The 27,635-nt window shown below is 41.8% G+C and overlaps 1 protein-coding gene and 1 long non-coding RNA gene across 4 annotated transcripts in view; one reads left to right on the forward strand and one right to left on the reverse strand.

Moving 5' to 3' along the window:
- Window positions 1–27,635, forward strand: part of LOC308632288 — an 827,867-nt gene that overhangs the window by 365,113 nt on the left and 435,119 nt on the right. The window lies entirely within an intron of this gene.
- Window positions 1–27,635, reverse strand: part of NCK2 (NCK adaptor protein 2) — a 151,416-nt gene that overhangs the window by 39,317 nt on the left and 84,464 nt on the right. For all 3 annotated transcript variants that reach the window (XM_081264258.1, XM_081264259.1, XM_081264260.1), the window contains one exon: window positions 4,993–5,234. In XM_081264258.1, the coding sequence (XP_081120384.1) occupies window positions 4,993–5,218 (226 nt within the window). In that variant the 5' untranslated portion in view covers window positions 5,219–5,234. The remainder of the gene's footprint in view (window positions 1–4,992; window positions 5,235–27,635) is intronic.

Here is a 27,635-nt window from a genome sequence, read left to right on the forward strand (position 1 = left end):
TCTTCCCTGCTCAGCAGTCTCTGAGCCCTCCTAGAGTCTGGGTTTGGAAACTTCCTTCTGAATAGGATTTCCCTGCAGTTGTGGGTTCTGTCCCTCCTCTGCCTCCATTAGACTTAACATAGCAGCCATCCTACTGTGCACCTCTTTTTCGAGGAGAGAAAATGTGTGTGGGCATGTGTGTGCTCATTTCTTCCCTCTTCCCAACAAAAAGGCAACTTGAACCGCCTTATCTTGTGGTGGTGTTTTGAACTGATACTCTCCTGAAGCACGTTTCTTAAAAACAGAAGTAATGCAGCTACAGAAAAAAGCATATAGCTTATGTATTCAGTGTGGAGGTGTGTCCACGAACCTGCCAGGTGGATCCAAGGGCAGAGCAACACCACCACTGAGAGACCCTTGTGCCCCCTCAGGCACAACCTTCCTCCCCTGAGACCAGAGTAATCTTGACTTTAATACCAAGGATTTGCTTTAGCTATTTTTGGACTTCATATCATGGAATCAAACAGCTGTACTCCTTTGCATTTTTGATCAGTTCAATGCCAAAGTCAAACCCAACCTCTGATAACTGTATCAACTTCTCCCACAGAAACTGCCCGACTCTGGGTCCACAAGCAAAGCTCAGACCAGTACAAAGGCTATTTTTTAGGTGGGCAACCACTAGGGAGCCCGTCTCAGCAGCCTGTCTGTGCTCCAGGGTCTGGCTTGGAATCACTGGGGTGGGAGTTCTGGGGGGCTTCTGCTGGCCTTATTGATGGTCACGTTGGAGTAGATGCTAGAACAGCAACCACCAGAGAAGGTCAGTTTTGGCTACAGACATCAAAGAGGTGTTGAGCAGTGGGCATGTGTGCTTCTGAGCAAACCCTCCCGAGGAAGATACCATTGGCTTATAAATGGAACTGGAACTTCCTCATTATGGTCATTCCCAGGAACCCAAGTGAGCCATTGAAAAGAGAATTGGCCTTTAGGATTGTGGTGGACTCCAGCTAGTATCAGCTTGATATTAAAACTGCTATTCAGTAACTTTCAAGGAAGTCTTTGAAAAATACCTCTCTGGGAGCATCTTTCCACCTCAAAAGATCTGGCCTGGTGCTTCTACAACACACAGCTCACAGGATTTTATAAGTTAAGTTGTACTGTCAAGGCCAGCTGGTAGCCTGGGACCACCCACTGCTGAGCTCAGCCCTGTGCAGTCTGCACCCTTCAAGATATCAAGTGGATTCTGCTCACAGAAATTGTTCTTGACAATTGCTCCTTGTTATCTGTGGAAAAGTTCTCTTGACTATTCATGACCATAAGCTGAATATGAGAGGAGATTCAGTGTGCAAATGTTTTGCCTGTATAAAAATAAGAGCTCATATTGTTTTATTCAATAATAAATTATTAAAGGAAAAGAATGTTAATGGTTTTGTCAGAGAGAGATCTTTTTGTTAAAGGTACTGCTTTTATCAAGTTGCTCTAACAAAGTATTATAAGTAACAAATTAAGTTCATTACCAACTTCAGCTCAGTCTCTGAGTACAAGAGAGCAGGAGGGAGTTGTATAGGGCTGCCAACATCTGCTACTGTAACATAACACTGTGACTGTGTGTGTATGTGTGGCTGGGTGGGGGGGTCCAGAGCTTCTTATTCCAAACCATGGGTCTGCCAGGGAAATCCTACCATGGATTTTGGTATCAGTGGGATTCCCATGAAGCAAATGTGGATGACACCATGAGTAGGTAATAGAAGCTTGGAGTATGCAGTATGGTTCTCAATGTTGCTCTTACTCCCAATGTATGAGGAGATTATTTCTGCTCTCTGCACAAGTGGTCTATTAAAAAAAAAAAAATCACACTGTCATTCTGAGGGTACATTGGTGACAAGACTTAAATAGGAATCTGTGAATATTTTAGCTTCAATCTTTGCCAAAGAGATTACTAGGGGGCAAGGGATTTACAGAAAGGTTTCAACCTTCTTCTTGTCTCAAGCTTTGGGTGGAAGTCAGGGTATGAAGAAAGAAGTCATTCCACATGGGGACTTCAGGTTAGGGGGCCTCCCCTTCCACTTGATCCTGCTTCAAAGAGGACCAATGAAAAACTCATACAGCAATAACAAGGTCCCTTGTCATCAACAAATAGCAAGCTTTCGGTGAACATGATAAAGCCCCCCAAAAAGAGTCACAAATGAGAAACACATTAAATATGGGGCTACTTTACCCTGATGATGGGGTACTGACCCCAAGGGACTTGAGGCTATAAATATCAATGGATACTAATAAACATAAATGGTCAAAACATAGTTCTGTCTGTATTTTTACAATATATAATGCTTAACACAAATGTTTCCAAAGAACTGTGCGCCTGAATCAAGACAGAAGCCCACAGGACAACTGTCACTCTAAAAGAGATTTGCTCAGCTCAGCCCTAGAGGACACAATGTGAGCCAAGGGGAGGAAGTTAAAGAAATGCAAAAATTTGATTCTATTTAAGGAAGAGCTTTCTAACAATCTGCGTTCTCCAAAAATGGAACTGGCTGACTCTAGAAGTCTAAGTGTTCCAGCAGAGCTGGGTGGCCATCTGTCAGGGACAGTGGAGCTGGCCAGCACCAGGCCTGAGGCCGAGCTTGTGGATCCAGTCTGAGAGCCTGGGTGTACAAAGGCGTGTTGAACTGATCACATCTCAGGGCAAACTAAACACACTGGGGAGAGGGTGCAGACCCACAGCTTCAATTTGTGACCTCATCTTTTGTCCTGAGAAACCCAAGAAGGGAAATGATATGTTGCTCAAAAAGAACTTCCAGATAACCCAGAGAGTGTGCCTTGCCTTATTTTATTGCCTACCAATTTCTTGGCATTTCATGCTTTACTAGGATCCTGAGATTAAAAAAAAAAAAAAAGAAAAATAAAAGAAGACAAAATAAGCCAACAATGTCTAGGACCACCAGAGGAAGGTACTTTGTGAGAGCCTGAAATTGGAAAAAATAAATTAGGCTCTAGACAATCTTAAAGTATTTATCTACTCCTCTGCCATCATTTCTTTACCACAGAGTTAATTAAGAGTCACAAATAGAGCTGGGCTCGGTGGCACACACCTGTAATCCCAATAGCTCGGGAGGCTGAGGCAGGAAGATCGCAAGTTCAAAGCCAGCCTCAGCAAAAGCGAGATGCTAAGCAACTCAGTGAGACCCTGCCTCTAAATAAAATACAAAATAGGGCTGGGGATGTGGCTCAGTGGTCAAGCCCGCCGCCGCCCCCCCCCCCCCCCCCCGGAAAGAGTCACAAATGTGGGGAAAGAGTGCTTCTTTCATATGCCATGCTTAGGACAAAAAAAAAAAAAAGACAAAGGGCAGAGAATTCAGTGGAAAAAAACCAGACTCCTAATGAAAAAATGGAATTTCTACACTAGGCTCACAATCTGATGGCCAGTAACCTGGTGTGATTCACACAAAGCTCTCCATCTCACTTCTCTCTCCAAGGCATGAGAAAAACCATAACACAAAAACACTACCCAATAAATGAAGACTTTAAATGATTCTCAACAGAGAGCTCAGACTTTCCAAGATTGCAGAAAATGAAAGATGAGCATTTTGCAACACTGACAACATTTGGTGTATCATTTTCTTTTCAGTTTTCCCATGTATTCCTTACTATCCCCCTCAAAATGAAGTAAATCCATTTGTTAGAAATAAAAAGAAAGACCTAAATAAATGCTGTACAGGTGATAATACTGACTATTTAAACAGCCAGCCTGTAAGTGATAACCTAGCAGTACCAGTGGTAAACAACTCTGTACTCACTTAAGGAGGTGACGATGGGTTTTAAAATGTCAGGTCAGATCAGTTACTCTTCAAAAGAGCCCTCACAACTATTTTCTTGGATAACCTGAAGCAGTAACTACTGCAAGCAAGTCCAATGTGCACACAAAGGTAAGGCTAGACATCATCCATGTCACACAATGGGAAGTGGCAGTTCCCACGTCCTCACCCCAGTGATGGGATTTAGATGTAGTCTGAGTAGGGCCACCAAGGATCTGTCTTTGAAATTTAATCCGCACAATATGGTATTAGGAGGGTGGAAACTTAATCCTACCACGGTGTTTAGAAGGTGGGGCCTTTGAAAGATGATTAGGATTAGACAGATTCCTTAGGGTGGAGCCCCATGATTGAATCCTGGTGACCTTATAAGACTAGAAAACACACACACAAAGTGCATGTACACTTACAGCTGCACGTATGCACACATTTCTTGTCTCATGGCATGTAATGTTCTGTGCCAGACCCAGCCTTCAACCTTGTACTACAAACTCAGAGCCAAATTAAATCTCTCTTTTTTTAAAATAAAAGTTACCTAGCCTCAGGTTATTTCATTATAGTGATATAACACAGACTAACACAGCAGGGGAAAGGATGCAGCATGAAGACAGAGAACCAGGCAAGGTGATAACTGAACAGAGCTCCTGGACCTGTCCACGGACATCACACAGCTACTTGCCTTAGCTGCCCCTTAAGCAACAGTGCCTGGGACTGTGCCATGAAACACCATCAGTCTCTGAAAGGGGGGGAAAACGTTTCTGCTGTTTCCTTCTCTAGGCCTAAAAGCCAAGTGGATGGGATTTTGTAGGACAGAGAAGATGTGATGGATAGAATGACAGAGTCAGCCCTGAGGACATTTTTGGAGGTGGTCATTCCACTTCAGTGTCCTTTGGAATTTTGATGCAGGGAGACAGATACCTGTACAAGGGTCCAAAGCACAGAAGTGTCAGTTTACATAACACCCCAAACTCTAAAATCTCCAGGAAATGACACACAACGTATTTCTCCATTTTGATCTCTTAGTTCTAATAGATTTCAGAAAAGGCAACTAGGAAGATGTCAACATTTCAAACAGATCTTTTTAAAAAACAAAATCAAACGATCAGAAAGAGGAAACGTCTTCCGTTGAAGTGCACAAGATCTCCTGCTCTCCACTGAGGCAGTGGCTTGGCTGTGATTGGGTTCCCGCCCGTGGGCCACTCACCTAGCGTGTCCTTGAGGTTCTTCACCAGGGAGCCCTTCTTCAAGCTGTTCTTGCGCTCCACGTAGTTGGACGGCACGTACCCGGTTCTGTTGGCTGCGTTCCTCACCCGCCACCACGTCTTGGAGTCATCCAACAGCCACAGGCGCTCGTTCTTTTTGATGTCAAGCTCTTGGTCCTGCTGGGCAGTGTAGTCCCACTTGGCTATAACAATGACTTCTTCTGTCATCTTTCATGGAGTCCTTCTGCCAGCAAAACATTTGGAGACACTCATTAGAGGACCACCCGAACACTTCATCCTTTGACCAACTTGAAAAATCAGGCCATGACAGCTCTTATTACAGCTCTGCCACCAGTGTTTTCCAGGATATGGAAGGCCTCAACCTTAAAATGACCTTCTTTCTACAAGCTTTACTATTTTGCTTAAAAAAGCAAGCTTAAAGAAATCCTGCGCTACTGCTTGCTAAACACAGGGAATCCTGCATGTTCCACCAAAACCGAATACAAGCTTGCAAATCATTCTAAATAACAATGTTATTATTAAATGTGCTCACTAGATAAATAACTCTACCTCCTCATAGCTGATAAGTTCACATTCATTTTCTGGGTACATGCTGAGGTCACGAATGCACTTAATAAATATAACCCACCCAAACTACTCTGAGAAATTAAATTGAAAATGCAGTGTTAAAGCAATGTGGTATCCTGAATTGGATCATGAAACAGAAAAAGGAAAGTGGTGCAAACACTGGTGAAATCTGAATAAAGTCTAAGTGACAGTAATATATCAATGTTAATTTCTTGGTTTTGTCAATGCAACATAAGTGGAAAAGTTAATATAATGTTAACGTAAGTGGAACATTACAACATGAGTGGAAACTAAACAAAGGGTATACAGGAATGCTCGGTGCTATTTTTACAACTTCCCTGTAAATTATTCTTGAAACACGATGCTCACACACAATCCTGAGCAGAGATGTTTATGGAAGCCCTATCCATAACTGCCAAAATTTAGAAGTCGTAAAGATGTCCTTCAGCATGTGAATAGATATATAAAACTGAGGTATATACTGACAATGGAATACTATTTAGCACTAAAGTACAAGCTGTCAAGCCACAAAAAGACATTAAATGTGGGCTGGGGTTGTGGCTCAGTGGCAGAGTGCTTGCCTAGCACACATGAGGCACTGGGTTTTATCCTCAGCACCTCGTAAAAATGAAATAAAGATATTGTGTGTGTACCTGCAACCAAAAACAAAAAATAAATATTTAAAAATAAAAGACAGTAAATGCATTTCACTAGGTGAAGGATGCCAATCTGTGAAGCCTGCATACTAGATGATTCTGACAGGCTTTCACTGATCACACTGTGGTCAGGCTCCTCTGAATCTTTTTTCCCAACAGGCCTTGACTTTTATATATTTATATCTATATTTGTATCACCCAGTGTTAGCAAGAATCCTGCTGAGCTGATCTTCACAGAACCTCCCACTTTCACTCTCTGATCAGAATCTTCATCTTTCCCCTTTCTCCATATGATGTCTGATTGCCCTGGCCTGTTTCAGCAAGAATTCTTTTAGATCCATTAAGCCAGAACCCTACCTTTCCCACAAAGTTTCCTCTTAGCCTTTAACTATACATGCTCAACTTTTCCTGTTTATATATATATTTTTAGTTGTAGATGGAAACAATATCTTTATTTTTTATGTGGTGCTGAGGATCAAACCCTGTGCCTCATACGTGTGAGGGAAATGCTCTACCCTACTGAGCTACATCCCCAGGCCTTTTCCTGGTTTTTATTAGAGTTGAACCCAATCTCTTTCCTCAACTGCAAAATTCCACTGTGTTGTCATCATAAATAAAGTCTGCCTTACAGTCCTTTAACAAATGTCATGAATAGCAATTCCAACTATATGACATTCTGAAAAAGGCAAATCTCTGGAGACAGTAGGAAGATCAGTGGTTACCAGGGTTGGGGGAGGGGGCGAGTAGGCAAAGACAGAATTCTTAGGGCAGTGAAACTACTCTATTTAATACTATAAGAGTGGACATATGTCACTATGCATTTGTCAAGACATAAGATATCCAACATCAAAAGTGAACATAATATTAAAGTACTCCAAAATTAAGACAATAAAAATACTATGTATCTAGTAAAGTCAATATGGGAAGTAATAAATAACAAAAATATGCCAGAATAAATTAAATCAATATACTTTCAGCAACTGTCTAGACAGTTCCCAAAACTTAGGAAAGAAGAAATGAAGAAAAGATGCTCAATAAACCCCATTTCCTCCTCAATGAGTTCTCATCTTATAGGGTTGAGCTCAGGATTATGGAGGGAACCTATGATACTACCATTTTTAAATGATATGACACTGTACTAAAGACATTTATAAATAACATATAATCTCTTTCGTAGGTCAACTTCCAAATTTGGAGATAACAAACCTTTTGGGAAGGAGAAAGGTAAATCTTATGCATATGTACATAATATCCAAGAGGGCAGTTTATACAATACTTGTGTCTAAACCAGAGACACTTTTGTTATCTATGCTTCTTAATTACACAATTTCTAAAATAGTTTTTAACGATAACAGCCCATCACATGAGACCAATCATGATCTAGGCAACAAAAGCTATCAAAAAAATTTTTTCTACATGATCAGCAAATAAGGAGTTGCTTGGGAAAATCCAATTCAATGCATACTGCACGTCACATAGGAACATAAAATATAGCATTGCCTGACCTCTACCACCAGCCAATCAGAACCTTCCAAGTGACTGTCAGGCTTTAGAAGGTGAAAAACAAGTTCACTGGTTTTCATCAGTGAAAACCTCAAGGATGCATCCCAGGGGTCACACTCCCAGTGGCAATGGGGGAGAAATGTTCCTTTGGTTTAGGAAAACTCAGAAAATGCTGCTTCAACTTGTTTAATTTTGAGAACACTGCGCACCTGCAGTTTAAAGTCAGAGAGGTGCCGTCTTGCAAGAGGCTGAGGATCTCAGGGAGTTAGTAACTTGTGCAAGGACAGAGCCAGGGTTGGAGCCCAGGTCTGCTGCTCCCAGATCTGTGGGAAGGAGCTCGCCTCGGAGGGTGGGGGGCTGGGAGGTCTAAAGTCCGGTCGTACAGCAGGCTTATTCCCATCCAGGAAATCTAAGATTCTAGGACACCTGGGAATGACAAGTAGCGAACCACCTAGGTCACGACTGTTCCTTGGCCCTCGGCAGGATCTATCCCTATTCTGATTCATGAATGATGGCCTCTTAACAATAAAAACGGCTTCCGAGACCAGCCAATCAACAACCGCCTCACTCTAGAGAAGTCCACCAATCAATGACGGCCTACCTCCAGTGAGGGCGCTTTGGTGAGCGAGCCAATCAACAACTGCCTTACTACAATGCCCCCGAACGCCAGCCAATCGAAGACAGCCCCCCTGGTATGACTGTGCGTTTGCGCTTTAAGATCAACTCACTTGGACATATTAAGGCCCTCTGGAAGCCATGCTTCCCCAAATCCATGGGGAACCCAGCTCTCTGCATAGAAGGCCGACTTGGTGGTCCTGCTTTCTGCAGTGAACTAGTGGAACCAATCCAATTGGTTCCTTGTTCTGACTCTGAGTGTAGCCGTGCACAGATACAATAAAATTAAAACCAATCTTTTCTGTACGCCTGTAGATAACTGCTCTTTCAGCTCTTTGCCAACAAGGCTTGGAAAGGCTGGAAGCCCATTCTGGAGGGTCTTGCATGCTGGACAAGAGTCGAAGTCCCCCTGAAGCTTCAGGTAGGTATTTCTTAGAAGTCCAACAGGGAAAACGTGGTATTTTTGGTCAAGAATAAATTGCTGTGGCATAAGATAGGCTGCACCAGAACAGGAAGCAAATGGAGATGAGTCACTATTCATAATAAAATAGACATGCAAACAGACTTAGATCTCCAATATGGATAAGCCCCAACAGGGTAAAAAAAAAAAAGAGGTCTGAAATGTACATTCTAATAACTACTTAACATTTAAATCAGAGACAGTAAGGATAGAATCAGGGGTCAAATCCAAAGCATAATGTATGGTTCTCTGGTTCTCTCTCCAACTTACACAGGTCAAGACAATTTAATTTTTGCCTTCATTAACTACAACTAGTTTATCACCGGGGTCTAGCTCCCAGAGAGAAGAGCCAACAAATCTGATGTTCTATAGCTAGATCACATCTTTTATGTCAGGTGACTGTGCTAGAACAGAGCTTGGCAAAAAACCCACGTTACGCTGAAACAAATCAGCTCTTGGAGAATCTTACAAACGAGGCTGCTTTTTCAAGTCTTCAATGGAAGAAGTTTTAAAACAAACAGAATAAAACAGATAACATTTTCGGCTCAACAGTTTTCACTACCCCCTGAAATAACACTGATCCTATTTTAGGACCCTATTTTCTTTCTAAAAGCATTCCCATTAGCTGTATCTTATGGATTACATATTTCTCATAACAGCCAGTTCTTGGCACAACACCCCTAAGTGGTCACAGATACTTTTAACAACATCAAGGGTCCAAGCTAAACTGCTTGGTCATAAAGGCAAACAGAAGAGGAGTCAAGGATCTGAGATTCTAAACTTAACTGCACTGTGAGTCCACCTTTGACATGAGCTTATTTTGTAAGAGGGAATAGCAATACTTGCCCAAAAAGGTACACAAGATGCTGGTGAAAGCAGGACAATGTGGTTAGGAGAGTGGGGCTATATGTTCAACAGGCAAGGGCTGGTGTTCTGCTTAGCCCAGCTGCCTCTCCTACCAGGTGGCATAATAATCACTCACTCAGGAGCTTCTAAAGAAAGTCCTGAGCTTGCTGTTAGGCACAGAAGAGCCTCAAGAATGGCAACTGCAGTCAATGAGACACTCTGGGAAAAAAAAAGAAAAAGCAGGGTAATTCCTACACGTAAGATTGGGGTCGCATTCTGTGTAATTCTTCAATCATTTAACAAGGATTTGCTGAGTGTTTTATGGGCACCAAGTTTCTCTGGGGGGCAAGATGAATCTGGTGTCTGCTGTCTTGTGATCCAAGCCTGAGAATAAGAGTCACCTACTCTGAAATACCTTTCCTGGAAGCTAGGTACAGTGGTGCACATCTGTAATCCCAGTTACTCAAAAGGCTGAAGCAAGAGGATCTAAATTTGAAGCCAGCCTGATCAATTTAGTGAGACCTTGTCTCAAAAAATAAAGGGCTAGGCTGTAGCTCAGTGGTAGGCTGCCCCTGAATTCATTCCCCAGTGCAACAATGGAAGGAAGGAAGGGAGGGAGGGAGGGAGGAAGGAAGGGAGGAAGGGAGGGAGGAAGGAAGAGAGAAATACCTCTCCTGACCTATCCATAGAAATCAGTATTACTATCCTGTTCTGGCCTCTGAGTTACTTCCTAAGGAGTCTTTAGTGCGATAGGAGATGACATGTTCACTTACAGGTCTGGGAGGCCTCATTATGTGTCCACAATAGCAACTGAGGCTTCAGCTTCCTGGTTTAATGGAAACTCAGGGAAAAGGCAGACTGAAGATTCAAAGTTAACATTCATCTGCCTCATTCACCCTCTACCAGACTAACCACTATGGCCTTCCACAGAGAAGACCAATCTGGCAGATGAATGTTAACTTTGAATCTTCAGTCTGCCCTTTTGCTTCAAATTTAGATCCTCTTGCTTCAGCCTTTTAAGTAACTGGGATTACAGGTGTGCACCACTGTACCTAGCTTCCAGGAAAGGTATTTCAGAGTAGGTGACACTTATTCTCAGGCTTGGATCAAAAGACAGCAGACACCAGGTTCATCTTGCCCTCCAGACAAACTTAGTGCCCATAAAACACTCATATAGCTTTTAAAAACTTCCAGTCCCATTTTGCAATATAAACCTCAGGTAGATGGCATATGATTCCTTAAACTCAATTTAAAGTACATGCACAGGTAGACAAAACACAGGATACTCACCTAAAATTTCAGAAAAAATGCATTATGTGTGTTTGTATATACAGACACATCACAATATGTTGGTCTATATATGTGGGAAAATAACTAATTTATATAGAGAGTGAGCAGGCAGGAGAAGAAATTGGAATCATGTTTTGAAAAAGTCACCCCTAGATTTTCAACACATAGTTTGGATTATTCAAATAATATAATCTACTTCACTAAGGACCCTTAGGATTTTTGGTAATACCAGTATCTCATGTCTGGGTGTGGGGAATGCAATTAACCAAATTATGGAAACAAACTCAAATATAAGCTTTTATTAGATGTGGTAGGCAGAATAATTGCCTCTCAGAGATGTCTACCTCCTAATACTCAGCACCTGAACATGTTAGATTCCAAAGCCAAGGGGAATTATGGTTGCTAATCAACTCCCCTTGAGATGGGGAATGATCCTGGATTATCCAGGAGGGCTCCACAGAAGCACAGAGGTACTTGTTGATGGAAAAGGGAGGCAGGAAAGTCAGAGAGATTTAAAGATGTTACCTGGCTGCCAGGGGATAAGGAAAGTCTAGGAGCGGCAAAAGGCAAGGGAACAGATTCTTCCCAGGAGCGTCCAGAAGGAACACAGCCTTGGTGACACCTTGATTTTAACCTAGTGAGGCCTGTGCTGGACTTGTGACCTGCAGAGCTGTTCAGAGAAGAAACTGGTTTCAAGCCATTATTGAGTTTGTGGCAGTTTGCTCCAGCAGCAATATGAAACTCATGTGTGAGTAATTATGCGAAGATCGGTCTGAAGAAAGGAATACTTTCTAGAGTTTGTTAACTCAGAAAGCTGGAGCAATTCTTTAAAGTAACTCTTCTGGGATTCCAACATGGCGGCGGGCGCAGAGAGTTCAAGTCTCTGACCTCTTCAGGGTGCGGGCATAGGGAGTCGTAAACAACCTAAATCTGTTTGCTCAGGATCACTAGGCAATGCTGAGCTGACGGACATCTGGGGCGAACAGTCTGGGCCTCTCAGAACACACACTGAGCCCGGATCGGCTGAATTCAAGCTCCCCTTCGCCTGCTTCCCGCAGACAAACAGCTGTGACTCAGCACTAATCCATCCGGCTGAAACAACTGGTCAGCCCTTCTCATCCTACGGAGGTAAATGCCTACCGAGCCTTCACAGGTAGTGGCCACAGGTTTGAATCGGGGCTTGGGAGAGACAGTTAGGACCCACCCGTTGCATTGGTCGCCCGGCAAAGGGAAACGAACTGTCGCCATTTGCAAGAGATACCACCATGGCAGAGAACTGACGTCATCAGACTGTGGCGGAGGAGATAACTTCATTGAAACCTGCTGCTACAGGTGTGTAATTCCCTAGCCTTCCCTCTCCACACATCGGGGAAACCTTAAGGGCCCCTCCCAGCTCTCCCGTAAGGGCCCCTCCCAGCTCTCCCGTGAGCGCGATAGCCAGACCAAGGGAATCAGAGGTAGCGCGGGACCCGCGGCGCGGAACTACCGCTCCCACCAGTGCTGACAGCTGAGGTCTCTTGCACCAGCTACCGGGGGCGTGGCTACCGGAGGGCAAGTAAAATTCGCTGAGGATTCTCAGCCCCAAGCTCTACAAACTTAGGGTCTGAGGGAATGGCAAACTGGAAGAGTGTGCCCAGTCGTTCATGGAAACAGGGCTCCCGGAAGCAGCAGACCTGGCGTGTAGCCAGTATTGTGGTGAGCGGCACCCGTGAGGGGCCTGGCTAGAGGAAAAGTGGGAAGTGACTAGACACAAGAGGAGGCCCTAGGCACTCAGGATTGGAGACTCGCCCAGTCTGGGAGGAGCTGCTGCACAGTGATTGGTTCCCGCGTATTGACAGGAGAAACTTGGCATGGTGGGCACAGCGCCAACTACTGGAAGAGAAGTTAATCAAACTCTAAGACTGCATTTATTAGTTTTTTTTTTCTTTTTTTCTTTTCTCTTTTTTTTTGATTTGGGTTTTTCTTTCATTTTCATTTTTCTTTCTTGTTGTTTTTAAAATTTTTTTTTTACAATTTTTTTAAAATTTTTTTTCTTCTAATTTTAATTTTAATTTTTTTATTATTTTTCTTAAATTTTTTTTCTTTTTTTATTTCCTACTTTTTTTTCTTCTCTTGTCTTTTCCCCCCTTCCTTGAATTCTACCTGCTTACTCTCATTCTCTTTAGTGACTTCTTCCCTTCCCTTCTAATACCTTTCCTCCCAAGCATCTAATAAATTTATAGGAGTAAACAGTAACTCATCAGTCAAACAGAACAAGAAGTAACATGAGCAGCTTCAAAAAGCAAGGAAGAAAAGGAGTACAAACAATGCAGGACAGCCTAAATATTCAGGAGGACCTAGAGTCATCAGAAAAATGGTCATATAAAGAACTCAAGGAACACCTTAGACAGATGGAATGGAACCTTAAAGAGGATACAAGACAGCAAATTCAAGCAGCGAAAGAACACATTGAGAATGAATTACATAAACAGATAAAAGAAGTAGTTAAGCATCTTTATCAGGAGATAGAGATTAAAAAAATAATCAAACAATAATTCTAGAAATGAAGGAAACGATAAACCAAATTAAAAACTCAATTGAGAGTATCACTAACAGAGTGGAGCAAGTAGAAGCCAGAACGTCAGATAATGAAGACAAAATATATCATCTTGAAAAGAGTCTAGCCAACTCAGAAAGGCTGGTAAAAAATCATGAGAAAAACATCCAAGAGTTATGGGATAACATAAAAAAACCAAACTTAACGAGTCATCAGGATAGAAGAAGGTACACAGGTTCAAACCAAGGGAAAGAGTAACCTGCTGAATGAAATAATTACAGAAAACTTTCCAGAAATAAAAAAGGAAACAGATATACAAATTGAAGATGCATACAGGACACCGAGCACACAAAATCACAGTAGACCAACGCCAAGACACATTGTTATGAAGATATCCAATATACAGAACAAAGAGAAAATATTAAAAGCTACAAGAGAAAGGAGACAGATTACATTCAGGGGTAAACCAATAAGGTTAACAACGGATTTTAAATCACAGACACCATCAGTAGGAAGTGCCTGGGTAAATACAGAGGGCGAGGGGAAAGATAATCATGGAGAAACAAACTAAATTATTTTTTTAAAAAAGGATAAATAATCAAACATGGATGGAAGTACAAACCATATATCAATAGTAACTCTGAATGTTAATGGCTTAAACTCTCCAATAAAGCGACATAGGCTGGTATCATGGATTAAAAAAAAAATCCAACAATATGCTGCCTCCAGGAGACACATCTGATTGGAAAAGACATACACAGGCTGAAGGTGAAAGGATGGGAAAAAATATACCACGCACACGGTCCTCGTAAGCAAGCAGGGGTGGCCATCCTCATATCGAATAAAATCGACTTCAAGACTAAGTTAATCAAACGGGATAAAGAAGGACATTATATACTGTTAAAAGGAACCATTCACCAACAAGACATAACAATTATCAATATTTATGCACCAAATAATGGTGCTGCGACATTCATAAAACAAATTCTCCTCAAGTTCAAGAATCAAATAGACCACAACACAATAATTATGGGTGACTTCAACACACCTCTCTCACCATTGGACATATCCTCCAAACAAAAGTTGAATAAAGAAACTATAGAACTCAATATCACAATCAATAACCTAGACTTAACTGACATATATAGAATATATCAACCATCATCAAATGGATATACTTTTTTCTCAGCAGCACATGGATCCTTCTCAAAAATAGACCATATATTATGCCATAGGGCAACCCTCAGTAAATATAAAGGGGTGGAGATAATACCATGCATTTTATCTGATCATAATGGAATGAAACTGGAAATCAATGATAAAAGAAGGAAGGAAAAATCCTACATCACATGGAAAATGAACAATATGTTACTGAATGATCAATGGGTTACAGAAGACATAAAGGAGGAAATCAAAAAATTCTTAGAGATAAATGAAAATACAGACACAACATATCGGAATCTATGGGACACAATGAAAGCAGTTTTAAGAGGGAAATTCATCGCCTGGTGGTCATTCCTCAAAAAAAGAAAAAAACCAACAAATAAATGAGCTCACACTTCATCTCAAAGCCCTAGAAAAGGAAGAGCAAAACAACAGCAAATGTAGCAGAAGGCAAGAAATAATTAAAATCCGAGCGGAAATCAATGAAATTGAAACAAAAGAAGCTACTGAAAAAATTAACAAAACTAAAAGTTGGTTCTTCGAAAAAATAAATAAGATCGACAGACCTTTAGCCATGCTAACGAAGAGAAGAAGAGAGAGAACTCAAATTACTAACATACGGGATGAAAAAGGCAATATCACAACAGATGCTACAGAAATACAGAAGACAATTAGAAATTATTTTGAAAACCTATATTCCAATAAAATAGAAGATAGTGAAGACATCGATAAATTTCTTAAGTCATATGATTTGCCCAGACTGAGTCAGGAGGATACACACAATTTGAACAGACCAATATCAATGCATGAAATTGAAGAAGCCATCAAAAGACTACCAACCAAGAAAAGCCCAGGACCGGATGGGTATACAGCGGAGTTTTACAAAACCTTCAAAGAAGAATTAATACCAATACTTTTCAAGTTATTTCAGGAAATAGAAAAAGAGGGAGCTCTTCCAAATTCATTCTATGAGGCCAACATCACCCTGATTCCAAAACCAGACAAAGACACCTCAAAGAAAGAAAATTACAGACCAATATCTCTAATGAACCTAGATGCAAAAATCCTCAATAAAATTCTGGTGAATCGAATACAAAAACACATCAAAAAAAATTGTGCACCATGATCAAGTAGGATTCATCCCTGGGATGCAAGGATGGTTCAATATACGGAAATCAATACATGTTATTCACCACATCAATAGACTTAAAGATAAGAACCATATGATCATCTCGATAGATGCAGAGAAAGCATTCGACAAAGTACAGCATCCCTTTATGTTCAAAAGGTTAGAAAAACTAGGGATAACAGGAACTTACCTTGACATTGTAAAAGCTATCTATACTAAGCCTCAGGCTAGCATCATTCTGAATGGACAAAAGTTAAAGGCATTCCCTCTAAAATCTGGAACAAGACAGGGATGCCCTCTATCACCACTTCTATTCAATATAGTTCTCGAAACACTGGCCAGAGCAATTAGACAGATGAAAGAAATTAAAGGCATAAAAATAGGAAAAGAAGAACTTAAATTATCACTATTTGCAGATGACATGATTCTACACCTAGAAGACCCAAAAGGGTCTACAAAGAAACTACTAGAACTAATAAATGAATTCAGCAAAGTGGCAGGATATAAAATCAACACGCATAAATCAAAGGCATTTCTGTATATCAGCGACAAAACTTCTGAAACGGAAATGAGGAAAAACACTCCATTCACAATATCCTCAAAAAAAAAAAATAAAATACTTGGGAATCAACCTAACAAAAGAGGTGAAAGATTTATATACAATGAAAACTACAGAAACCTAAAGAGAGAAGTAGAAGAAGATCTTAGAAGATGGAAAAATATACCCTGTTCATGGATAGGCAGAACTAACATCATCAAAATGGCGACATTACCAAAAGTTCTCTATAGGTTTAATGCAATGCCAATCAAAATCCCAACGGCATTTCTTGTAGAAGTAGATAAAGCAATCATGAAATTCACATGGAAAAATAAAAGACCCAGAATAGCAAAAGCAATTCTAAACAGGAAGTGTGAATCGGTATAGCGATACCAGATTTCAAACTACATTACAGAGCAATAGTGACAAAAACAGCATGGTACTGGTACCAAAACAGTCGGGTGGACCAATGGTATAGAATAGAGGACACAGAGACTAATCCACAAAGTTACAACTATCTTATATTTGATAAAGGGGCTAAAAACATGAAATGGAGGAAGGATAGCATCTTCAACAAATGGTGTTGGGAAAACTGGAAATCCATATGCAACAAAACGAAACTGAATCCCTTTCTCTCGCCATGCACAAAAGTTAACTCAAAATGGATCAAGGAGCTTAATATCAAATCAGAAACTCTGCGTCTGATAGAAGATAAAGTTGGCTCCGATCTACAGATTGTGGGGTCGGGCTCCAAATTCCTTAATAGGACACCCATAGCACAAGAATTAATAACAAGAATCAACAAATGGGACTTAATTAAACTAAAAAGTTTTTTCTCAGCAAGAGAAACAATAAGAGAGGTAAATAGGGAGCCTACATCCTGGGAACAAATTTTTACTCCTCACACTTCAGATAGAGCCCTAATATCCAGAGTATACAAAGAACTCAAAAAATTAGACAATAAGATAATAACCCAATCAACAAATGGGCCAAGGACCTGAACAGACACTTCTCAGAGGAGGATATACAATCAATCAACAAGTACATGAAAAAATGCTCACCATCTCTAGCAGTCAGAGAAATGCAAATCAAAACCACCCTAAGATACCATCTCACTCCAGTAAGATTGGCAGCCACTATGAAGTCAAACAACAACAAGTGCTGGCGAGGATGTGGGGAAAAGGGTACACTTGTACATTGCTGGTGGGACTGCAAATTGGTGCGGCCAATTTGGAAAGCAGTTTGGAGATTCCTGGGAAAGATGGGAATGGAACCACCATTTGACCCTGCTATTGCCCTTCTCGGACTATTCCCTGAAGACCTTAAAAGAGCATGCTACAGGAATACTGCCACATCGATGTTCATAGCAGCACAATTCATAATAGCTAGACTGTGGAACCAACCCAGATGCCCTTCAATAGATGAATGGATAAAAAAAATGTGGCATCTATACACAATGGAGTACTATGCAGCAATAAAAAATGACAAAATCATAGAATTTGCAGGGAAATGGATGGCACTAGAGCAGATTATGCTTAGTGAAGCTAGCCAATCCCTAAAAAACAAATACCAAATGTCTTCTTTGATATAATGAGAGCAACTATGAACAGAGCAGGGAGGAAGAGCAGGAAGAAAAGATTAACATTAAACAGAGACATGAGATGGGAGGGAAAGGGAGAGAAAAGGGAAATTGCATGGAAATGAAGGGAGACCCTCATTGCTATACAAAATTACATATAAGAGGTTGTGAGGGGAAAGGGAAAATAAACAAGGAGAGAAATGAATTACAGTAGATGGGGTAGAGAGAGAAGATGGGAGGGGAGTGGGGGGGATCGTAGGGGATAGGAAAGGTAGCAGAATACAACAATTACTAATAGGGCATTATGTAAAATTGTGGATGTGTAACCGACGTGATTCTGCAATCTGCATTTGGGGTAAAATTGGGGGTTCATAACCCACTTCAATCTAATGTATGAAATATGATATGTCAAGAGCTTTGTAATGTTGTGAACAACCAATAAAAAAAATAAAATTAAAAAAAATAAATAAATATAAATTATATTTACAATAAAAAAAATAAAGTAACTCTTCTGCTGAAAAAAAAAAGAAAGGAATACTTTCTATGTTTCCCCTCATTTATTACAATATTTTCCTTCCTGAGTATATATTTGCAAATATTTAAAAATTGTGCATATTGCATTAAAGAGACCGGCTCGTGAAAGAGTCTGAGAAGCAACAAAAATACTAAAACTCCTGATTAAAATTTCAAGTTGTGTTGCAGATAAGACTTGCCAGATGCCAAATAAATTGACAGGAGTTGGCAGGAACCTGTGGTCTCCTGTGGGGGAACAGAAAGGCCAGTTGGTGGCTTTTCACATTCAGTATCTCTAATTACAGCTAATACACTTCAACTCTAACTAGGACACAATATGGAACCTAGTGGCTGTTCCAACTCTCAATAAGTTAATTAAGCTATGACAAGAGTCAAGATCTTACTTCTTCCTGAAGACATAAAAATACACCACATGTAAAAGAGAAAATAAACAACAGGCCTTTCCCTGTACAGATGGAGAGGTGCCAGAACCCAGTGCCCCCAGGTGGTTCAGGGGTGCATGGCAATAGCTGGAGAAACCAACATGGATGAGCCCACCAGAGGTTCACAGTAACTCTCTATAAAGAGATATACCTATAAGTATATTTTATAAATAATGTAACTGGGGCTTGGAGATACTAAGTAACTCACCCCAAACCACAAGGCTAGAGAGTTGCTAAAGCTGGGATCCAAACTCACTAGTAGGGTCATATCACAAAGCTCAGGTTTTTCTATTGTTCTTACTGCCTGCTAGTGTTCCTTGGTAGCGGAATTTTGCTGCATTGCTTAAAAAAAATAAATCCCAAGGTGACAAATGGATGCTGATAAACAAAAACAGAGTTTCCTTTTGATAAATGGGAAGTAAAATGGTGAAATGACTAAGAGAGAAACAGCAGTAAGCCTTGAGCTTCTAGGAAAGGTCTGCGAAGGCATTTACTTGTTTTTAAATATTTTATTGGGGAGGGGGAAAGGGAGGCAACACGGGTCAAACTGTAAAAATTGACTCCAAAGTACAGTCAATACAGGGCTGAAGGGTCAGTTCCCTCGCAGCCTCTCTGCCGTAGGAGTGGGGAACAGGCCCCTCTGCACACTGCTATTGTCAGGAGCAAAGCAGGGCAGAACCTTCAAATCAGTAAGACCTCAGCTCTGCTGGAGGCGTTATCTTGGAGAGGGTCCTTAATGATTTGTTTTCTGGGTGTGTCAGATAATGGCTCAAGATTGTGGCCTGTGATGTCTCTATGCTCTTTGAAACTGTGACAGTTTCCTCTGTAGCCACCAGTGTGACCACATCTAAGAATGTTCCTCTCTCGCTAGAAGAGACCAGGGTTTGAAAGCCAGCCTCAGTATCACTGAGCTGGGTGACCGTGGGGGGAGATGCCTGAACACTTGCCATTTCTGTGTTTGCAGATGAGGCCAGGGCTTCTGCCAGGAGCATACGAGGCAGAGGCAGTCCACAGGAAGTAGCCAGTACCCTGTGCATGACTCTCAGTCAACACTGCTCTATCCCACATCCCTGAATGGCAAGATCACGGAGCTTACTGGACTTGAATGTAATGTTCAGAGGGACCAAAAATACATTTGCATTAGATTAAAAGTTTCATTTAAAGAGAAAGAGGAGGCTTAAAAGGACAAGCCAAGGCTCAAAGGCAGAGCTTTAAAATAGGGCTGCCACAGTACTATGAATCCTCTCTGGGAATTTTTACAGAGGGCTCAGTGGGTCTTGGGGACTTCCCAGGTCCCTTCCCTAATGTTCCTGCTGTGGCTAATATGAAGGACATCAGCATGTATCTGGTTGGGGGTGGGATTTTTTCATGTGTTCAAACCACTTACTAGAACACATTTCCCAGACAAGAAATGCAGTGCAGCCCAGTCATTATTAAAATGTAAAAAAAAAAATCTGTTGATGCCAGTTCCACACAACCAACCAATGGGAAAAGACTTAAAACAGATAGGATGGATGCTCAACCGCTGCTTCTCCTCCAGGCCCACCTGGGAGCACATGTCCTTCCCACTGGAGGCAGGGCTCTTGTTCCCAGGTCTCCATTTGTAGAGGGAAACAACTGCATCACCCCTACCCACTGGACACGCCCATGACCACAGAGCATCACTGAGGTCATTTCACTTTTTAAACAATGATGAGAGTACTTGGCACAACTTCAAAGGCTCAATGTGACATAGCATTTTTTAAAATTGTAGGAAAATGCACATAACATAAAGTTTATCATCTTAACCATTTTTAAGTGCACAGTCAAGTGATATTAAGTACATTCACCCTGTTATGCTACCGTCCATCTCCACAATCTCCTCATCTTCACAGATGGAAACTCTGCTCACAGAACAAAGACTCCCCATGTCCTTCCCCCCCCCCCCCCCCCGCCGGCCCTGGAAACCACCATTCTGCTCCGTGTCTGTGAATCTGACCACTTCAGCGACCTCGTGGAAGTGGAAACACAGAATATTTGTCTTTCTGTGAATGGCTTATTTTCACTTAGCATGATGTCTTTCAGGTTCATCATGTTACAGCTGATGTAGGAATTTCCTTTCTTTTTAAACTTGAATAATATTCCATTGTATGTTTATTCACAGTTTATTTATCTATTCATCTGTCAATGAACTTTTGGACTGCTTCCATCTTTTGGCTATTGGGAAAGTATTTTATGAACTTGGGGATACAAATATTTCTTTGAGTCCCTGCTTTCAATTTTTCTGGGTATTACCCAAAAGCAGAATAGTTGGATCACATGGCAACTTTATTCTTATTTTTTTAAAGAACTGCCATACTCTTTTCCACAGCATCTGCATGATTTTATAATCTCATCAATGGTGCCCCAGGGCTCCAATCAATTTCTCCAGGTCCTTGCCACTGCTTGCCATTTTTCTGATTTGGGTTTTTTGGGGTTTTTTTTTTTGTTGTTGTTGTTTATTTGTTTGACAGCAGCCATCTTATTGGACATGAGGTACACTTTTTTTTTTTTTTTTTTTTTTGATACCAGGGATTGAACCCAGGGGTGTTTAACCGCTGAGCCACATCCTCAGCCACTCCTCAACTCTTTTATGACAGATTCTTGCTGAGTTGCTTAGGGCCTCAATAAGTTGCTGAGGTTGGCTTTAAACTCAGAATCCTCCTGCCTCAGCCTCTGGAGTCCCAAGGATTACAAGTATGTGCCACCATGCCTGGTGCACATAATCTCTTAAGTGAATTTTCTTTTTACTACCTTTTCAGTTGGATTCATTAGCACATGGCTATTCTCAATAAAAAGAAAATTCTATACTAAGAAGTAATGAGTCTGAAGTTTTCTCCTGCACCCTCCTTCCCATCTTTTTCTTTTTTCTTCTTCTTTTTTTTAAAGTGAATCTATCACTAATTCACAGATGTTTAATTTAGCCAGGATCAGCCTAAATTAAACATTAAATAAGAACAATACCTGAAAACATGAGCTATCAACCAGTGTTCAAGGGCTCATCGTGGATCAACTCATTTTACTGGGTGAAATGCTCAGGCAAATCAGCGTTCCAAATACTAAATCGAAGTCCACATTTTCTAAGCTTCCTCTGCTTCCTTGTAGGCATCTCAGACACTGAGTGCCCTGGAAAGCTGGGGAGGCTAGTGATGCCCGAGTGCTGTCATTGTGGAGATTTGCTGTCAATGTGGTAAGCCAATTCTGTGACACAATATAACTGACAAGCAAGAAAAGTCCAAATTGCAGTGGCTCCATCCTGCAATCCTAGTGACTGGGAGGCTGAGGCAGGAGGATCACCAAGTTCAAGGCCAGCCAGAGCAGCTTAGTGAGACCCTGCTCAAACCAAAAAGTAAAAAATAAATATTGTACCTCTAAGTTAAGTCGCCAGGACCAAAAAAAAAGAAGAAGTTGTTGTCTAAATTGCACTAGACTTACTAGCATGGCCACTGTTTTCTGCCAACTTGGAACATTTTACAGTGATGGGGCAAAGAAAAAAATAACAGCCATGGAAAAGCAGTCATTAATGAAGAGGGACATCAGTGCCTTTAGTGAAGTGTGATCTCCTTTAGAATACTAGAGTGTGTGGAGAATTTTTAGACAATGCACACCCATGGCTCCCAAAGCAAATAACCAGTCACCATTTTCAGTGATTTATTAAGCCTTTCTATCTCCCCCACCACAACCATAAAAGGAGCTGTGACTTCTACCACTTAAATATCCAACTCACAAAGGTAGCAAGTATAAATGTCAGCAGCTTCCTCAATTCTTACACGAGTTCAGCTACATTCATCAACACCTGACCTTTTCCCCTCCCACCTTACTACTCATGATTCCTTGTCTAATTTTGAAATATGCAACGCTGAAACAAGAAGCATACTGATTTAAAAGCACATGATATATCATCTGGGTCTTACAATGTCTGCAGCATCTTAATTCTTCCAATTTAACTGGCTTATGCCCATGATTCCTAGCACCATGTCTGTTTTAGAACCTCCTATTTAATAGAAGAAAAAATTGTAGAAAGGCTACCCGTACCCAGCCCTGGGGACAGGGACCCTTATTTACATGCTTAGAATAGAGCCAGGCCCACAGTGGGGTCCCAGCACAGATGAGAGGAACTGGCTACTGTGGCTTTAATCACCACACAGACAGCTCTGCATGTGATTCTGGAAAGACAAATGCTAATATCTATTTTATTCCAAACGTAAGCTTCTTTTTAAGAAATCCTACCATCCAAGAAATCAGAGTGAGGAAACCAGATTTCTAGCATTTATGTTTGATTCTTTGTATACTATTTTTGAAATCGTTTGAATGTCTTCTTACGAAAATCTGCCATCCATATGGTGTAATTATTACAATTAATTATATTATTAGCTGAAGTTCATACTTTATTCACAGGCCCTTAGTTTTCCCCAATATCTTTCTTTGGTTCTAGAATCCCATCAGGATCCTATATTTAGTCATCACATCTCCTTAGGTACCCAGACCAGCAGCAGTTCTTAGACTTCTTGTTTCAAAGAACACTGGTCAGGTATTTTGTAGGATGTTCTTCAACTGGGATTTTTCTGAAATTTTTCTCCCAACTAGCCGATTAGGGGTCGGGTTGTAGGGATGAAGACCGCGGAGGGAAAGCGCCCTTCTCATCAGAACCCATCAAGGATGCAAACCATCAAGGTGAAGCTGACGCTGGCCACCTGCCAGGTTGCTCCTCTGTAAAGACATTCTTCATCCGAGATGCACTCTGGGGAGGATTATCTAAGCAGAGCCCACACTCAGGGACACAGAGTGACGCTCCACCCCTGGGGAGACACGCAGCTATGGAAGTCACTTGAAATTCTTCTGCATGGGAGATTGCCCCTTCTTCCCACACTTATTAATTTATTCAATCAGTTATTTATATCAATAAGAACTTTTGGCTATCTATATTATACTTCAAGCTATGATTCAATAATACTTCACTGTGCTGCTCAAATTGTTCCCAGTCTGGCCACTGGGACCTTTTTGGGGGCTCCTGTGTCCTGTTGATAGACCACCATCTCTTTGGGTTTGTTTGTTTCATTCTTTGTATGTTTGTTTGTTTTTGAGCACTACTTTTCTTTCTGGCATCACAACATGCTCCAGGCTCATTCTGTATATTCCTCATAGTCTCACAATCAGTGTGGCTGATTTCACAGTGAACAGCAGTATCCACACCCACTTTTTCTACACTTTCCATACAAATCCCTTACAAAGGAGAGAGGGAAGGTTACTTTTTTTTTTTGGTAAGGTAACTACAGTGTAGATTTCCTTAAAATTTTCCCATGCTGATTCTAGCCTGAATTCTGGGTCATATGTCATTGAAAAATGTAAAAAAAAAAACAAAAAACACCTAGGCTGTGAGCCTGATGATATCTGAATTCCCCTAGGCTGCCCCTCTTGCCAAGCAATGATTTTAAATAGAAAAATATCTTTCCTGGTTCCTAACATACTTTCAGGGCTCATCCCCCTGAAAACTCATCTCCTCCAAAAACACAGCTTCAGTTCCATCCCCTCCCAACCCCACTCACTCACCCACCAGCCTCTCACCTTTCAACCAACCTGCCATGTGTCCCACCAACCACACCTTCCTCACCCAGGCCTCACCCCGTGCTATAACCCTGGCCATGTCTACCTTTGGCCTGGGTGAGAGGACACTTGGCAACATGTGTCAGGGGCACTTAAAGAGATTTCAGCTCTACAGACTGACTGCCTGACACAGCACTGAAAGCAGCAAGGAGGCATTTAGAAACCCTGGTGCTGCACTGAAAAGACAGGTGATCAAGGTATGGGTGACAGCAGGCTATAAGATGACACACACAATATGTTCCAGGCTTTGATTTTTAAATGGTGTATTTGTCATTCAAAAAGGATTGGAAGTATGCAGACACCAGTGCTAAGAACCTTCTTCAGTGTTCTGGATTTCTATGATATTTATAATCACATGTTTTTTTAAAAGACCCTCACAAGCACTACTTGCCTTCCCCACATCCCAGCTCCACTTAAATCCACCTCTCACCTACTCTGCACCTGCCCTGGGACAGCCAGTGGCACTGCCTCAAAGGCAGCTCCCTCTAATCTCTACTACTGGGTGCTCCCCCCCCCCCCCACTCAGAGGGCCCTCTCTCACCTTTCTCCTCCCCCTCTAATGGCTGCTCCCCTCCTGCATTCTCAGCTGATGCCCAGGAAGCTATCAGAAGGTGCCTCCCCTGCTGTGCCTATGAATACTCCACAGACCTCTGTGTCACCAGAGTGAGCTTCTGGGCTCCCTGTGAAGCCAGTCCTCCTTCCCCATCAACTGATCCCACAAAGTCTCAGCTCCCCAGCTGCTGTGTCTTTCTGGACCATTCCATAGAAATGCAGTAGTAGCCTCCACCCCAAAGCACTGGCTTTCACCCCTCCCCCAGCTTCTCTCTCCTCTAGGGCAACACAACACTCTGCCAGTGACTGGTCCACACTGCAGGCTCTACCCTCTCTCCCATGGGCTCTTTTATTCCCATTAACTGGCAGTTCTTACCATGTCTCCACACCCAGTGGGTTTCATCTCTCCTGCATGCTCAGTGACAGCAAAACCTCTGGTCTAGCATGTTTCCCTGGGCTGCCCTGTGGCTTCTCTTTCCACCCCTGCTATCGATTCTAACTCTGTTTCTGACCTAGAGTCAGGGACAGCCAGGCTTCATCCAATCTCCTGGCCCTGAGAACCATGGGTACACGCAGATCTCCAGCCCAGCTCCATCTGCCAGATGTCTACCCCCAACTGCCCACAGAACATCTCCACACGCATCCAGTGTGCACTTCAAATCTCATGTATCCAAACAAGAACTCTTGATCCTCTCCACCAAAAACCGAAGAGAGGCAAAGTAATAAGCAGGGAATGACAACCCTCTTGAGCTGCCTGCAGGATTCCCTTCATAGTAAATGACATATTAGAGAACCACTCACCCAGATGCTTGGGCCAAAAATCCAGATCCGTGCCTCAGACTCTTCTCTCCCACTCCCCATCCACCGAACCAGCAAACCCCACAGGCTTGCCTTCAAAATTTGCCCCAAATCCAACCATCTTCCTCCCCCTCTACTGCATATCCCGCTGCAAGCCAGCAGCTCCTCCCAGGCTACGCACCTTTCCCCTTTCCACCCACTCCAGCCCAGCTCCCTGTAAGTAGCCCTGTGCTTCTTTCAGAACTGAAGGTGATCTGTGGCCCTCCTCTGCTCAAACCCACTCACCTCCCGGCACACCAGCATCAAATCCAAGGCCAACACATCTTGACTTCGGTCTGTTTCCCCAAACTCATCTTGACTTTGGATTTCTGTATGTGGTGCGGAGGCCTGGGAGGAGCCTCCCCAGATCTGGGCAAGTGTCTTTGTCCCCTGCCTTTGTGTGGGCCTCTCTCCATAAATCACCTCCCTTGCTCTTTCCTTTCTCCCTCTCTCAGATCCATCCCTGATTAAATCCAACTCTCTGGCTGGCCACAGGGCCCTCTTACCTAAAACAGCTGCCACATGACTCTCTAGATCCAAGTCCACTTCCTCTTTCCCGTGGCACTTAGCAGTACTTCACACATATTTTTAGTTACTAATCATCTATTTCCCTTGCTGAACATAATGCCTAGAAGCCAAGGCCTTGGGTCTTCTCATAGACCAAGCAGCGAGCAGGGTGACAGTTATAGGTACATGCTCAGCAAATATCAGAAAAAGTGAATGGGTGGGTAGCCAAGTCTTCTATGGGGGCGGCTGTGATCTCCACCACCACAGGCAATACAGGGACTTAAGGTATCTGTAGAACTGTGTGTTCTACACTGCTGTACTGTTTTATAGTTAGATTAAAATACTTCACTCGAAACAATCCCATCTCTTACAATCTCCACTGTCATTCTATATAATAAGAAATCTTTTACCATAAAATAATTCCATTAAAAAATTCAAATTTGATATTACTCAATTGCTTTGAATAAAAGGGTAAAAGTACATGAAACACACATTAATATTCATGAAATTATAGATCAATAATGAAGAGCAAATATTCCAATTCTTTCTAGCAACTGATTCGTTCAGCAATAGATAATGGAAGATTAAAGTTTAGCAAAACATATTAAGTTCCTGAGAAGGCACAGCCAGAGACTTGATGATTTACCTGATGAAAAATAATTTAAATACCTTAAATGAAATCTCAGCATTGAATAAACTTTTATTTATCTTTATCAACCCCAAAGTTTAATTGAAACAGGCTGCTGAGCACAGAAACCACACAAAATGCACATGGCCCAATCAGTACAACTATGAGAACACAAGGTTCTCTTTTGTGTGAACATTCTGAAGTTTACAAATACTGGCACCCATCACTGGCCCAGTACAGGACAAAACTGTGTTCTAGGTAAACAGTGAGTCTGGGGTAACAGTAGATTTGTCTATGGGAATTACAGGTTTTCAGACATCAATAACATGATTAAATAGACTTGTTGTAAAAACTGTTGTCTGGGACACACATAATGGAAAAAGACCAGTATTTAGAATAGAGAAGGACAGCTACGATTCCACAAGAGAAGACCAGCCGCCTGGTGAAAAGCAGGCCAACAGTCCAGTTGCTGCCCAGACCAGCAGCACAAACAGTGAATGAACATGAACAACCAGTGAACTCATTGATCTCTAGTACCCCAGCAGGATGTCTCAGCAGCGCCAGCCATGTAAAATCAGAGGTCAAGAAGGTCAGCGTTGGGAAGTTAGGAAGCCAGGGGAATGTACATATTCTTCAGGA

This window comes from Spermophilus citellus (genome assembly GCF_964194105.1).
Source record: "Spermophilus citellus genome assembly, chromosome: 13".
Lineage (NCBI taxonomy): Eukaryota > Metazoa > Chordata > Mammalia > Rodentia > Sciuridae > Spermophilus > Spermophilus citellus.